Source organism: Melopsittacus undulatus, chromosome 10 (assembly GCF_012275295.1).
Source record: "Melopsittacus undulatus isolate bMelUnd1 chromosome 10, bMelUnd1.mat.Z, whole genome shotgun sequence".
Lineage (NCBI taxonomy): Eukaryota > Metazoa > Chordata > Aves > Psittaciformes > Psittaculidae > Melopsittacus > Melopsittacus undulatus.
The window spans coordinates 31,521,361-31,535,103 of record NC_047536.1 but is presented as its reverse complement, the minus strand read 5'-3'; the positions used below and the strand labels follow the sequence as shown (position 1 = coordinate 31,535,103).

The 13,743-nt window shown below is 41.1% G+C and overlaps 1 protein-coding gene across 5 annotated transcripts in view; it reads left to right on the top strand.

The window, feature by feature from the left end:
- The window catches only part of PHF20 (PHD finger protein 20), a 50,780-nt gene that overhangs the window by 28,073 nt on the left and 8,964 nt on the right, over positions 1–13,743 (top strand). For all 5 annotated transcript variants that reach the window (XM_034066725.1, XM_034066724.1, XM_034066723.1 and 2 more), the window contains 3 exons: positions 7,248–7,346; positions 9,040–9,201; positions 11,409–11,578. In XM_034066725.1, the coding sequence (XP_033922616.1) occupies positions 7,248–7,346; positions 9,040–9,201; positions 11,409–11,578 (431 nt within the window). The remainder of the gene's footprint in view (positions 1–7,247; positions 7,347–9,039; positions 9,202–11,408; positions 11,579–13,743) is intronic.

Below are 13,743 nucleotides of genomic sequence, written 5' to 3'. Positions count from 1 at the left end.
CTGTCCTTTTGCAGCCATCTCTTCTGTTCTTAATGGCATCTATGTATAGGAAGGCAGCCTGCTGAGCAAGGCTTTCTACATGTCACTTGTTAAAAAGGCTTTTCGGATGTATTGCCTAGTGAGAATGGAGGCTTTTGAATATATCATTAAGCATGGTACATCTTTACAGTCTTTGTGAGCAAAGATTCTTCTGCTCAAAGTGAATGTATTTAAGTCATTTGTTAAATGGTTTGGTACAAATTTCCCTTTCTTATATTTCATTATATTAGATAAGTGATGTAGTGCTTGAGAAAAGGTGGCAGTTTCTACCAGTTCAAACTTTAGAAATGAATCTTTTTATTCCATAAGCCTGGAGATAGCCTTGATTTAGAAGCTTTGTCCTGCTGAAGTCGTTCTCTCAAAAGTTTCATTTTGGTGTTCTGCAGCTCCTTACTGTTTCTGCTACACATGAAATAAATAAATGGTGGAGGTGGACTGTTGGCTAGATTTAAAGTGAAAATACTTACTGTTCCTGAAGTAATGGATGTAATTACTGTAATTAGGAGATGATGTGATAATATTCAGAGCAGTAGCAAAACCTTTGTAGTGCTTAAAATCAGAATTTCAGCACAAAGGAATGAAGATGGATGTACAGTTCTTCTGAAATCTGAAAGGCAACTTTCAGGTTTCAGCCTGGAGAAGAGAAGGCTCTGGGGAGACCTTATAACCATGTAGTAGTGCTAGTTTTGAGACTTTAAAAGTGCTGTGGTATCAGGCTGCAGTTGTGGTAGGTAGGTATAGAATGACAGCCTCAGCCTGGCAAGTTGCTGCCAGACTTGGCTCTGCTGTTCTTTCCATGAGGAAGAAAAGAAAGCAGCAGACCTGGGATGTGTGGTTCAGAGACTGTAAAAACTGTTTTACTGAGGAGTCCTTAAAAGAGAACTAAAAACAAAGTTGATTTTGTCAGTGGGCTTAAATTTCTGTATATGACCTTGTTGATAAAAGTTCTGCCTACTCTAAGTTGGTCACAGTATGTCATGTTAATGTCTAAGTGTCTCAATGCCAGGAATACTCATAAAGAATAAAGGGATCTTTGTCTTGTGTTACTGATGAGATCGTACCTGCACTTGTATGGGAAGCAGGCTGGCAAACTTGCAGGTTAAACATCTAAGATGTCCAGTTGTCACCTGATAGCTGTTAACTTGTGAACCTCTGACTTGTGTTAGTGGTTTGCAGGGTGATCCTTTGAGGGGTTCCCTGTTTCCTCTTAATACTGGCTGAGGGAGCCTCTGCTGGGCTTGGAATGTGCGTGGGTGACCTCCAAACACAGGGGGTCTCACTGGAGTAGATGAAGCTCTGTATTAACCCCCGCTGTGTTCTGCAGGATTACTGATGGTCTTTGTAGCTTATCTTGAGAAGACTGCATTTAGTTTGTGGAGGATGGCTGTGTGAAGTGCTTCAGCTGGAAGTCAGGATGATATGTGGTCTTTCAGTCTTAAAAATACCAGTGGATATTCTCAGCAAATGATCTCACAGCTGTGGATGGGGAATATTGCCTAATTCACAGCACTGGGGAATTCAGTCCCAGCTTCCTGTGAATGCTGCATTATCTTCTGAAGTGCAGGGTCTTAAAAGATACAACATATTCTTGGTGAAAAACCTCCTTAAAATCCAGTCTTGCAAAGCTAAAAAACCCTAATGGACATAAAATGTGGTTTTGTTCTACCAAGAGTCTGTATGTCAGCCTACAGGAAGCCCAGATGTGTGTGCTCTTTGAAGGACTGGTGAGCTCAAAGTGGTTTTGGGTTCCTCAGGTGCTAATTCATGAAACTGGGAGAAGGGGAAGTCAGGAGGCATAAATGAAGCTTGTCTGGTTTGTACACATTTTTGTACTGTAATTTTTGGGCTCCCTAAGGTAGCATTCTGTAAACAGTTTTGGAACCATGCTCAATGGTAGATAATCAGGAAAGCCTAAGAAAGGCTTCTTTACCTGACTTCTCACCCTGTATTACTGCAGTTTGCATTTCAGAAGGTTTGTTAGGACACTGGGGTTCCCAAACAGCCTATGCAGTATCTTCATTTTCAGCTACCGTGTACCACAGGAAGTTTTGTCTGTTTGAACTGATGTGGTCTTGTTCAACCCATGAATCGTGGAAGTTCTTGGAGCAGATCCTGTTAGCAAGAAGTCCTACAAAAATAGACCCATATTTTAAATAAAACCAACAAAAAGAACCCCTTTTTATACTTATCCCTGCAAGAGAAGTTAGTCCTGTTGAAAATAGAAGGCCACATGCACACTGCATCTTATCAAGGAGTATATGCTGGTTTTGATACTTCTTTGTGGACAAAACACACCAATTCCTACAGTCTTGCAGCTCTTGAGGCAGATAAGAACCCAGGGAAGGGCAACTGTTTGTTGCCTGACTGGGTAAAAGGTGCCTTTAAGACAGTCTTGTGTGGAAATTTGGAGTTTGGTCTAGTTTCTGTCTTGTGGCTGCTGTTAAGCACTATGGCAGGTGACCAGAAGGTAACAGTTCAGTTACCAAAATAGTTACCAACAGCTCCTTTGGTTTTTGTGGGGTTTTTTAATAGTTTTAATGCAGCATCAGAGTGAAAGGACCATGGGAAAAGTCATCTGATGGCCTCCAGATTTATGGATCTTGGAATCTCTTTTCCCTGAAGAGATCCACGTGAGTCTGAAAGCTCTGTAATGACATGTGTTAATGTGCCTTCAACTTGGAATGTTGGCCAGGGCAGAGCACTTGATACCATTTCTTCTAAGTATTCTCTCTTGGATTCTTCCTTTTGTTTTCAGTCATTTTCAGGTACTGCTCAGAATTATTTAGAAGTGTGCAAGTTAAAATCCACCTGGCACGTAAGTCTTCAGACAAGAAGGAAGTTGTCTTTTACATCCACTGACCCTTTGAGATGCTTATGGTGATACAATTGGATGTTCTTGATGCAAGTCAGCAAGTTCTCACTGTGGCTGCTGGCTCTCATTGACCAAAATGCTTTATGTCATACTCCAGGGTGGCAGTGTGTTTGTCTCGTTTAGCTGGGCTGTCCTAAATGCCATACAGCCTTAGCTTTTGTCAGCTTCACCTTTCCTTTTCCATGTCCAGGAGTCTTTCAGTAGGAGTTGCTAGCTGTAGTTAGGCATTAGGAGCTGTTTGACTTGACTTAAATTAAGTGGAATGTCAGGTAAAGCAGTGTTTGTATCTTGTGATTTTTATGAATTTTAGGTACTGATTCTGAATTCTTGCTTGTTTCAGTGGGATGGATTTTAAAGCTGCCCTTCCTTAGATGTGCAGAGCTTTATACCATTTCTGCATGTCTCATTACAAAGCATGCCTTTGAGAACAGGCTTTGATTCTTCTGATTAAATCAACAGGGCTTCTTTTCTCCTAAAGAAACTGGTAACAAAACTGCCTGACCCGTATCTCTGCTGAACTGAGCTGCTTCTCTTTCCATCTTTCTTCAGAGCTCCAGTATTCCTGGAAGAGAAGAGCTTTGAGGAATGCATTTGCATCCTCTGTTTCTTTTTTTTTGTGGAAAAAAATCCTAAACCAACAAAACCAGTACAAGTTTCAGCCTTTACATCAGCTTAGGATTGTGAGTTGAGCAGTGCATCTGCTCAGAAATGCTCCACATGGACTATGAGAGCTACTGCTGGTGAAGTAGACCGGCATCTTGAAAGTGTTTAAAGCTTGGACTTGGTCTTTATTGCCTTTGTAGGTGCTTCTCTACACATAGCCCTAAGGATTACCCAATATAGAGGTGACAAAGTAGAAAGGAGAAAAACTTCAACTCCTGTAAGTGCATTAGTCTTAGAGAACATTCTCTTAGAGAACAAGAACCATGTAGTGAGATCACTGAGGAAGCCTCAAGAAAAGAGAGTTGGAACTGGTATGCCTTTTAGGCTGACCTGAGAGAGTTAAACTTGGAAAAGTCTTGGAAAGGTTTTAAACACTGTAAGGATCTTATAATGCTGATAGCAAAGATTCTGTGTGCTTTCTTCCAGAGGGTCTAATTTTCAGTGAGTGTACAGTGTAAAATGTAAGCAGGGTTTTGCCACTTCCTTTGCTGTAGTTTCAAATGAAGAATCCATGTAGGGAATTCTCTGAAGTTTTCTTGCTATATGCATTGGGATTTATTCTTCCCAGGCAGTGGGTCATATTTTTAAGATGTAAAAGCACTGAAGTATTTAAGGGCATGAAAGATCCTTGCTTATTTGACAAGTCTTAATTCTGTTAGACTCTTGGTTGTCCAAAGCATTAAGTGTTGGAAGTGATCCTGAACTTGTTGAGATACTTAAATGTAATAAAAAAGAGGGGGGAGCAGGAGCAGGATGATCCAGTTTTTTTCTTCTGTACTTTTGGGCTTTTTATAATATTTGACTACTTCTGATAGTCAAAACTTACTGAATATCTCTGAATCTTTGCTTCATGACTTTATTCAGTGGTATGTTGTAAACCCTGTTTATACTGGAATCTACTATAGCATAGTTGGGTAACAGCCATAATGGGGCAGGGTGTGTGTAGGTGTACATACACATATACACAAGTAGTATATATTTAAATATCTATTTATAAATAATACATAGAAAACTTCCCATATACTTCCAGATTTATTGCATCACCACCTTCCTTCAGATATGTGGTGAGAATGGAGTCACAGTGATGAGGAAAACACAAAAATACCTGTGCTTAGGCTTATTCTGTCTGTAACAGGTGATTGTTGTTCTGAAGATAGTCTAGAGATGATCACCTCTTACTTGTTGCTCTGTTGTTCTGGTGGTCATAGTGGTCAGTCAGTACTTATCACCTCTCTTTATTCTTGGGCATCCTTTGCTGCCTTGCATTGTAGGAAGGTCTGAGTGAGATCCATTAGTGTCTCCTCACTGGGCTGATGCAGTGGGATGTTTATGGAATCATAGAATCACAGACTAGTTAGGGTTGGAAAAGGCCTTAAGATCATGTAGTTCCAACCCCCCTGCCATGGGCAGGACACCTCACACCTCTCAACTCGCACGTTCTTGAGAGGATGATATACAGAGATGAGAACACACTTTTCTAGTGCTGTTGGAGGATATGACCGAGTACTCATCCTGGTCTTTGTTACTCTGCCATTCAAGGAGGTCAAGAGGACTTAGGTCTCTTCCTGTTTTTGCCAAAAACCCCTTTTTAAAAACGTAGTTTTGTGATGACTTTTTAGGGTGATAAAAGGCCGTTCACCTTTCTCTTTGATCACACGGAACTGTGAAGATGCTCCTAACCTCACCAGCCTCCTTACCTGGTGTACTTTCAGTGAGGATTCATTAGACTTCAGAATGCTTGCAAGAAGCAACTGGAGTCAGAAAGCTTCTTCAGTGCAGGGGGTTTTGGAAGGTCCCTTTTAGAATATTCTTCGCAGATTTATTAAGGAAACCTGCATTAGCTGTTTTGTGCAGTTAAGATAAAGCTGTACACAGAAATTTGCAAATAATGGGATTTTTCCAGATTTTTAGATATACCAGCAAGCTCAAGGGAGAAAAGTGTGGAACAAAGTGACAGTTTTTTGTCATATTTATCACAGATATGTTGATTGTGACTGAAATAGCACATTCTGCTCTCAGATATCTTAAAACAAATGTTCTGACCATGCAAATCTTAGTTTCCAAATGAAAAGATGGAAAATTTTCATGCTTTTGTTGACTTCACTTATTTTCTCTGTGCCCTTCTGGAAGAATAAAATGGCAGAATTTACTTGCATCCCTGTGTGCAGGGAGCAGGAAATGGTGCCCAGAGGATCCTGATCGCTGGAGGACTAGAGGATGAGGACAAAGGAAAGAAAGAAGTTGGAGGTTCTGTGCTGAGACTTAAATATGAACCTCTTTCCCCTCCAAATGGTAATGGAGGGGGGATGAAGCTTGTCTTTTGTGCTGCCTGTCATATTGCCTTTGAAGGACGTGTAATTGGTAGGGCAGGTTGCCAGCAGTTGCTGTGGCTGCTGGCAACGCAGCTTTAGCAGCCACCACTAATGACAGCAAAGAGAAGTGCAAGTGGCAAAGTAGCAGGAGATGTTCAAGGACTAAGAGGGTGGGGAGGTACAGAGCTGAAGACTCTCATGAGGAGGAGCTCATTGCACATCTCATGCATGCTCATCCCAGCTGGGGAAATGTGACTGAGATTGCCAGTTTCTCAGAATGAACTGTTTGTACTAGAACTAGGTAGCCTGAGATGGTGAACTGGGGAGTTAAATATTGGTGTGTATGAAAGAGGTTAACATAAGACACTGGTATTGCTGGTTTGCTTCCTGAGTGACCACCTAGGGTTCTTAAATGTGGTCTGTAGGAGAAGCTTTCCTGCAGTACAGTGTTGTTAGGTGCTTATTCTGGTACCAATAATCAGAAATTGAAATAGGTCTCTGAATGGGATGGTGAGTGGCTTAGTCAGCCAAGCACTCTGTGAGCGCAGCTCTTTTGAGATGCAAGGCATCTTTCCATAATAGATTTGATGATTGCATCTGTAGTCTCTGCTGAGTCAGGATAATTTAAGGAAGCACGTAAGTATCTACAAATTCTGCTGCAGAGACTTAAATCTGAAAGATGGGAGTTGTGAACAGACACTAGGATATAGAAAGCAAGGGTTTGTGTGCATGTCACCGCCCAGCAGGGATATACTTGATGGCGAGGGCTCTGGAAGCACGCTTTGGGGATGGACTTGATTGAAACGTATTGCCCAATCATTTAAAAATTATGGGATGTTTTATTCCCATAAAAGTAGGATGAAGAACAGGTGATGGATGAGAGGATTGCAGTTCAAGCCCACTGAACCACTTGTTCCTCCATCTTCAGTGAAAACTAAATACTTGACTGAGGAGCCATACGAGAGTTTGGGGGGGTTGGGGTTTTGTTCTTTCAGACTTCAGTCGCAATGCAGCTGAAATGTTCAGTCATAATAACTTAGAAAACAGCTATAACAAGTCTCCCTTATTTCTTTATTAATAGTCTCTGAAACACGTAAGTAGTAAATGGGCATTAGTGTACAACTGATTTCTCACACATGCTATTATATTTTCTTATGGGATGGTCAAATTAGGACTTAACCCAGCACACTGCAGTTCTGAGAGCTGGGGATTCTTACAGATAAGTTTTCTTACTGCTTGTTTTTTTGCAGTGAACTGGCCCTGATTGTCCAGAGAAACCGTGGAGGTCTTTAAGAAAATAATTAAGTAGAATAAGTGTGTATGTGTCTCCCAACTTAAGTTGGAATGTTGTCTAATTTCAGCTGTCAAAGAACATGAGAAGAACAAAGAAAGGAAATCCAAAGACTATGGAAGGTCCAAGTCAAAGAAAAAGAAAAAAAAGAGAAAGAGAACTAAGCCTGGTAAATCTCTTTTTTCTTCTATAGAGAAATACAACTTCATTGTTTTGGTTTGCCTGTTTCAGTTTCATGCTCTTGAGTGTGCATTGCAGAGAAGACTACTTGCTTCATTAATCTGCTCTAATGTTATTAAGTGGTTAATACTGTGATTTGCAAGATAATCTGTTTCTTGGTTGAGCTGCACCATTAGTGCTGGATGACAGCTTGCAGTGGTGCATGGAATGGCACGGAATAAATTAACTCTAAAATAGATATTAAGCATTAATAACGTTAAGGGTGGCAAATGCACCTGTATGTGAGTTGTACGTAAGTACAGAGGGTGCAGGTTCCCTGGATTTGCTGCCAAACACCCTGTGTACCGGATGTTCTCAGTTATATAAGTTAGTTTTGGGGCTCCTGTGAAAGCCTCATCTATAGTCTCATGCTGTGTCTCTCTGTCATGTCTCCTAACATGCTGTTCCACCTATGGCAATAGGGTTGTAGTAGGAACATGTCTTCACTGTTGATTTTATCTACAGAAGCTTGGGAATGCTTTCCTTGGGGTACTTTACACTTTGAAGTTGATATCTAGGCCTAGGTGTTACCGGTGATTCGATTCTTCACCTGTGGAGATGGCAGTTGATTCTGGAAGATGTCTCTAGTGAATGCTTAGAGATCAAGCGTGGCAGCTTTCTCTGCCATTGATGGATGTCTAGGATCATTAATGTAGCACATTTCAAACTAGCATGCATAATTTGTTAAACTAGAGCTCCTTATGGAGGAGTTCCCGAGATGGGAGAGAAGATAGATTACATTTTTGTTTGCTGCAGTGAAGAAACAGGGCAAGCTGTCATGAGAGAGTAGAGCAGGAGAAGGAACCATAGGCAGCCTGCCTCAGAATTGTACTGAAACAAATATTGTAGTGAGGTTCTGATTATATGGTGCCCTCAAATATAACAATAATATGCACAGTATCCTTTGTAGATGCACAAATAATTTGCAAGTAGTACCTACTATTACTTGTCCCCCTACTCTTGGATTTTGAGATGCTGCTTGCCCCTTCTTTTGATGCCGTCTTGTGGTTCTTCAGGAGCTTTGAATGTTTTCTCCACATAACTGATTGGAGGGTGCTGCTTATAACTGCACACAGCCTTGATGTGTCAGCATCCAGGATGTGCTGAATGGATGCTTCACAGAGGAACTGTTCTAGGTGTTTTCTCCACATGTTCTTAACTGGGCTTCTTTCCACTCATGCATCCTGTTCCATACATACACTAGGAAAATAAGATGCTTTTTGCCCACTTTGTCATCTGAGGGATGAGGGGATGTGTGTAGTAGCCCATGTGAATGATAGTGGGATACAAAGGAAAGGTATCCACCTAACAGTGTTTATGTGGAGATGCCTGTAATGCAAAAGCACTGTAAGCATGTTCACCCTGAAGAATAGTTAGGTTTAGCCAGCCTTTTCAGCCTCGCTCACATACATCAGCAGTGAAGGATGACAGAGCTGTGTAAGGTTTTCCTGCATCAGACGATAACTTTATTGCCTCTAGAAAGCTTCCAGCAGCATAACAAAGTCCTGCAGTCCTGGCATAGTGAAGTGGAAGCTGTCACAAGGAATTACACATCCCTGCTCCATGCATGGTGATAGTTTTCTCTTTTCTCAGTTTCCCTTGACCCCAGATTTCTAAGAATACAACTTGTTGTGATTTTTCAGACTACTCTGGCAGTGAGGAAAACACAGATGTGTCACAGGAGCTTTCTCCTGAAAAATCAGGTGTCACAAAATCTGTTCCTTCAAATAAATCATCTGCTCATACAAGCACAGTGCTGCACTGCTCTGGGTCCGGGCAGCACAGAGGAAGATCAAAAAGAAACGGTAAGCTGACTCTCCCCTCTGGTTTGCTGGTTCTGTCTGTTATTGCCAGTAAATGTATGAGCTGCAGTAACATCCACCAAAGTCAATACCCGTGATGTACATCTGGCTGTTCTTACGCAGGACTGTGTGTTTCCTTTCCCCTGCCTAAAGAAGTTGAACCCAGTTCCTTTGCCAGAGCTTGATGTTGCTGCTTTTTGCTTTGACTTTACCTTCACAGAAACTGTTGCCCTTATTTCAGACTCAAACTCATTTTGCACCTTTTTGCAGCTCCTTATTTACTCTATCATAACCATGGTCAGTGTTTAGTAATTAAACATTTAGTATTTCAAAGGTAATAATTCGGACTTAAAAACAGAGGTTATACAAGTTTTATGCAGTGTGTGTGCTGTGTTTGAGACACCAGTGGATGTGGTTACATGTAGTTGTGTAGATACACGATGATATATGGCTATAATGACTTCCTGAGCTTCATGATGATGATAAGCTCTTTATTATCTTCATAGTACTTCATAAACAGAACTTATAAAAAACGTGGCTGCTGTGTTCCAGCTTTCAGAGTTTTCAGTATTTACTGTCACAAGCTGGTAGGATAAAAAAGGCAAACAAACATTTTGTTGTTTCTGTTATTAAAGCTCACAAATTTGAAGGAAATGGGAAATGTATGACAGCTTGACTATGTACAGGAACCTTAAGTTCCTCACTGATTCCTTGTAGACGTGCGCTGTTGGTGACCATTTGATTATGCTTTGACACAATTGTTTTATTGTTTGGAATTAGGCAAAATGTAAAAATTTAACTTCAGTTAATTCCATTGCCCAGGGAACAGAGGAAACATTAAAAACTACTGAAGCACAGATGGTGATAATGTCTTAAAACATGCTCTGCAAGTCTGATGAGTTGTGGTTATGGAGTATATTGACCATAGTGTCTATTGCAGTTTTGTAACTTGGCCATCAGTTGCTCAGAATTCTTTTGATCAGTTCATAGACATTGGAAGAGGTGAGAAGTATTGGAAATGGTTTTATTTCATCCTGTTTGCAATTCTCTTACTGCTTTTGGCATCTGCAGAACTTGTACTAATAATAACAGCAGTGCCCAGATAAACAAGATCTGGTGTGAGCAATAGTACAACCTGTGTAGAACGGAAGTGCAGTGTGCTTAACCTGTTGCTTCCAGAATACTTGAGGAGTGTCCTATCTCAGAGGTGGAATAAAGCTTTAAAACCTGGAAAGGAACTAATACAGTGGGTTCTCAGCCCCTTAAATTTGAGAAGAGATGTTTTCACATATGGCTTAATTTGTACCACAGACTGGTTCTTCTGTTTCTGTGGTCCTGTTCTAGGGCCTAAGCAATCAAAATAGTTCTACCCAACATAGGTGAGAGACCACAGACTATGTCAGAGCAACTAATTTTACTCTCTTCCACCTCATTAGAGTATTTTGCACATAATTAAAATCCTTGCCTTCTCCCTCTGACCCTCCCATCCTACCCCCAAGGAATACATTGCATTAGTATTATTGAGGGGAGCATCTCAATTTAGCACGCTGTTCAGTACAAGATTTTCTTGGCAGTTTTATTCAATCCACTTAAAGCATTTAAGTGCTGTGGGAGCATTCTGAAAGAATACCTGCACTGCCCCTGAACTGATAAATGTGTCCTCAACAGGAGGCTAAATGAACATAATCATTTCTGAAGCAGGATTGAATTCTATGTTGGACTCTGAATGTTTCTGTAATGGAGTCATTACTTTGTGAGATGGAATGGTTTGTAACACAGAACCCTCTTATCTCTTTGTGGGAGCTCTACACTTAGAATACCAAGCCACGGTTCAACACAGATTGCAGGAACTAGTCTGAATTCTGTTCTAATTTATAAGCAGGGTTTTATTAGACGTACTTGTCTTAAGAGACTTTTTGTCTTTGGTTTGAGGCACTGTGTGTCAAGAGTACAATGTTAATGACTGAAGCTGTTAAGCTGGACTATTTTGAAGGAACTATTAAGAATATAAAACTTTATTATATATAGTAGTGACTTTGGCATTAAAATTCATTATATAATGTAGTAACATTGCAATGTCCCTCAAATCAGATGGTGAGCTCGTGCTTTTAGAAAGGTATGTCCGCTGCATACTCAGGGTGAAATGGTGAGACTTGCTTGGGGGTTTTTCTCACTACTTGGGATTTTATCTAACTTCTTTTTCGGTACAGAGGATGACACCCTGAGTGAGTCATCTCTGGAGAGCTTGCTGTGGAGCGATGATGACTGCAGTCAGGATGTGGATGTCACCACGAATCCTGATGAAGAAGTTGAAGAAAGTGATTCTGAGATTGTTCGCTGTGTTTGTGAAGTAAAAGAAGAAAATGACTTCATGATTCAGGTATGATGTGGAGGGTGAATTCCCATTTTGGTGACTACAGCAGAAGGTGTCAGGGGAACAATATGCATAGGTACAGTCTGTACATGAAATAAGCTGGCTTTGTCCTCTGAAATAGTAAGTTTTTTCTAAGGTAACCTGTCAGGTTGAGCAGCTGCTATGATAAGTAGAGAACTTTGTGTTTTAATACAGTGTGGGGTTTTTAATTGAAGGAAAGTGGGGGAAAAGGGCCAATTCTGTCCAAGTCATTCACAGTTGGTTTCTCGCTTGTGGATTTACATTTTTCTACACATGCAGGGCAAAAGATACCTTGTGCATTAGTAGAAAAGGGTGCAGTGATGGGCAGTGGTCAAAGCTAAATAACAGCTGAGTGTAGAGGAGGGAAAAGGAGCCCAACAATTGGGGATAAAGGAGGTGGCTACCCTCAGAGGAGATGGATCAGTGTAAAAGCACTAGTTTATGACTGCAGAATGCAGAGAGCTGTCAGCTAGCTGGGGACATAGTCTATGGATAGCTTTCATGGGCTGCTTCTGAGATGGGTGTTCTGAGTTGATCTAGTTTGGGGATTGGGGGTTTTTTGAGTGTATTGCAAAGTTTTAAACACTTTGGCTGTGTTATAAAGGAATTGCCTAGGAGAGCAGGTTATTCTCTCTGGCAAAGAGATGCAGATCAGCAGCATGGTAAGTACCTGCATTCATTATGGGGACTGAAGCAATAGGAAGTGTGGAGCAAGGAGCTGGTAACAAGATCTAGGGGCAGAGGGGGGTGTAGGATGGGCACATAGTTTAGTTAAGGTGCCAAATGCTGTGCTCCCCCCACACCTTCCTGTCAGGCTGTGGTTTTGGGGGGAAATGTGTTGAACCGTTTGTTCTTCTGAAGTGCCTGAGTTAGCTAGTTGAATATAGAGCTTTAATACAAAGCAAGGATACTATGGAATTATGATGAGGGGAACCTATTTTCAGCTTTCCAAAGGTGTAGTGCTGAGATTGACGTTTCCCTTTTGACTTTATAGCGTGAGAATCCGGCGTAGTTGTCATAACGTTGTAAGATTTCTCCCCTATTTCCTACTCAGACTTTAATTTGAAACTCAGAAACTCGAATTGGAAGTGTCTTCAGTAAAGAACTTGCTTTAAACTCATCCTCTCTTCCTGAAGATATGTGATTTTGCGCAATGTATGGGCTTGTAGAGAATTCTGGGGCTGGATTTGGCAGCCTCGGAGGTGATGGATGTGAATGAACTTGGGATATTTTTGTTCTGGAGGATGAAAAGGTGTTCAGATAAATGCCCATTTGGTTTGGTTATTTCTTTTGCACTTTGATTTAGATGTTACTGCACAACTCTGCATGTTTTTCCTCTCTTCAGATTTTATATTGGATTTGCTTTGAATCTCCCTATTACTGCTTGGGCAGGGGGTAGCACCTATGTAGCGTTTGTCCAGAGCAGTTGCCTGGCTAGCCAGGCTGTGAAGTGGGACATGCAGATAAAAGGAAGGACCCGTGCCCTGATGGGATGGATATTTAAATAGCAGTTGAGTAAAATAAAAACAGTTGGGATGCTTCATTAGAGTTCTGGGCAGATTTGGCTGGAAAATCACAAAGTGTAGCTCTGCCATATGGCAGGAATATAGGATGCAAGTGTGTATCAGGTGTCCAGGAGCTCCCTTCTTATTTTTAGCATATTTTTCTTACCCTTTCCTTTGTTTCAGGACACCTTTTTCTGGCTCCTACTGACCACTTTGTGAAAGGTGGATGGTCTCTCAGCCTGTTTTTAAAGCAGCTCAGCTGCTTTAGGCCTGTTTACCCATTTTGTAAGGCAAAACATTGGTAGTCCCATCTTACAGAAATCTTACACGTTCTGTGTTCCCAGCACTTCTATTTCCTCCACACCTAGACCACTAATCTAATAGTGATGTGTTAAAAAACTGGTCCCTTTCTGTCCCTCCTAGCTTGAGGAAAGATTGCATATAAAAGCAGCATTACTGAAAGCAGCATAAGTAGTGTTCAACACAGATGTTGATTAAGTTGGCATTGTTATAGGTCAGTGAAGAGCAGCATCTGAGATTGCTGCAGTTGCTCTTTGGTTTAGCTCATTTTGAAAACTTTGCCAATATTGACAAGATTTCTGCAGTAAGCTTTTGGCTTATGCTCCAAGAAGCAAAGGTTGGGCT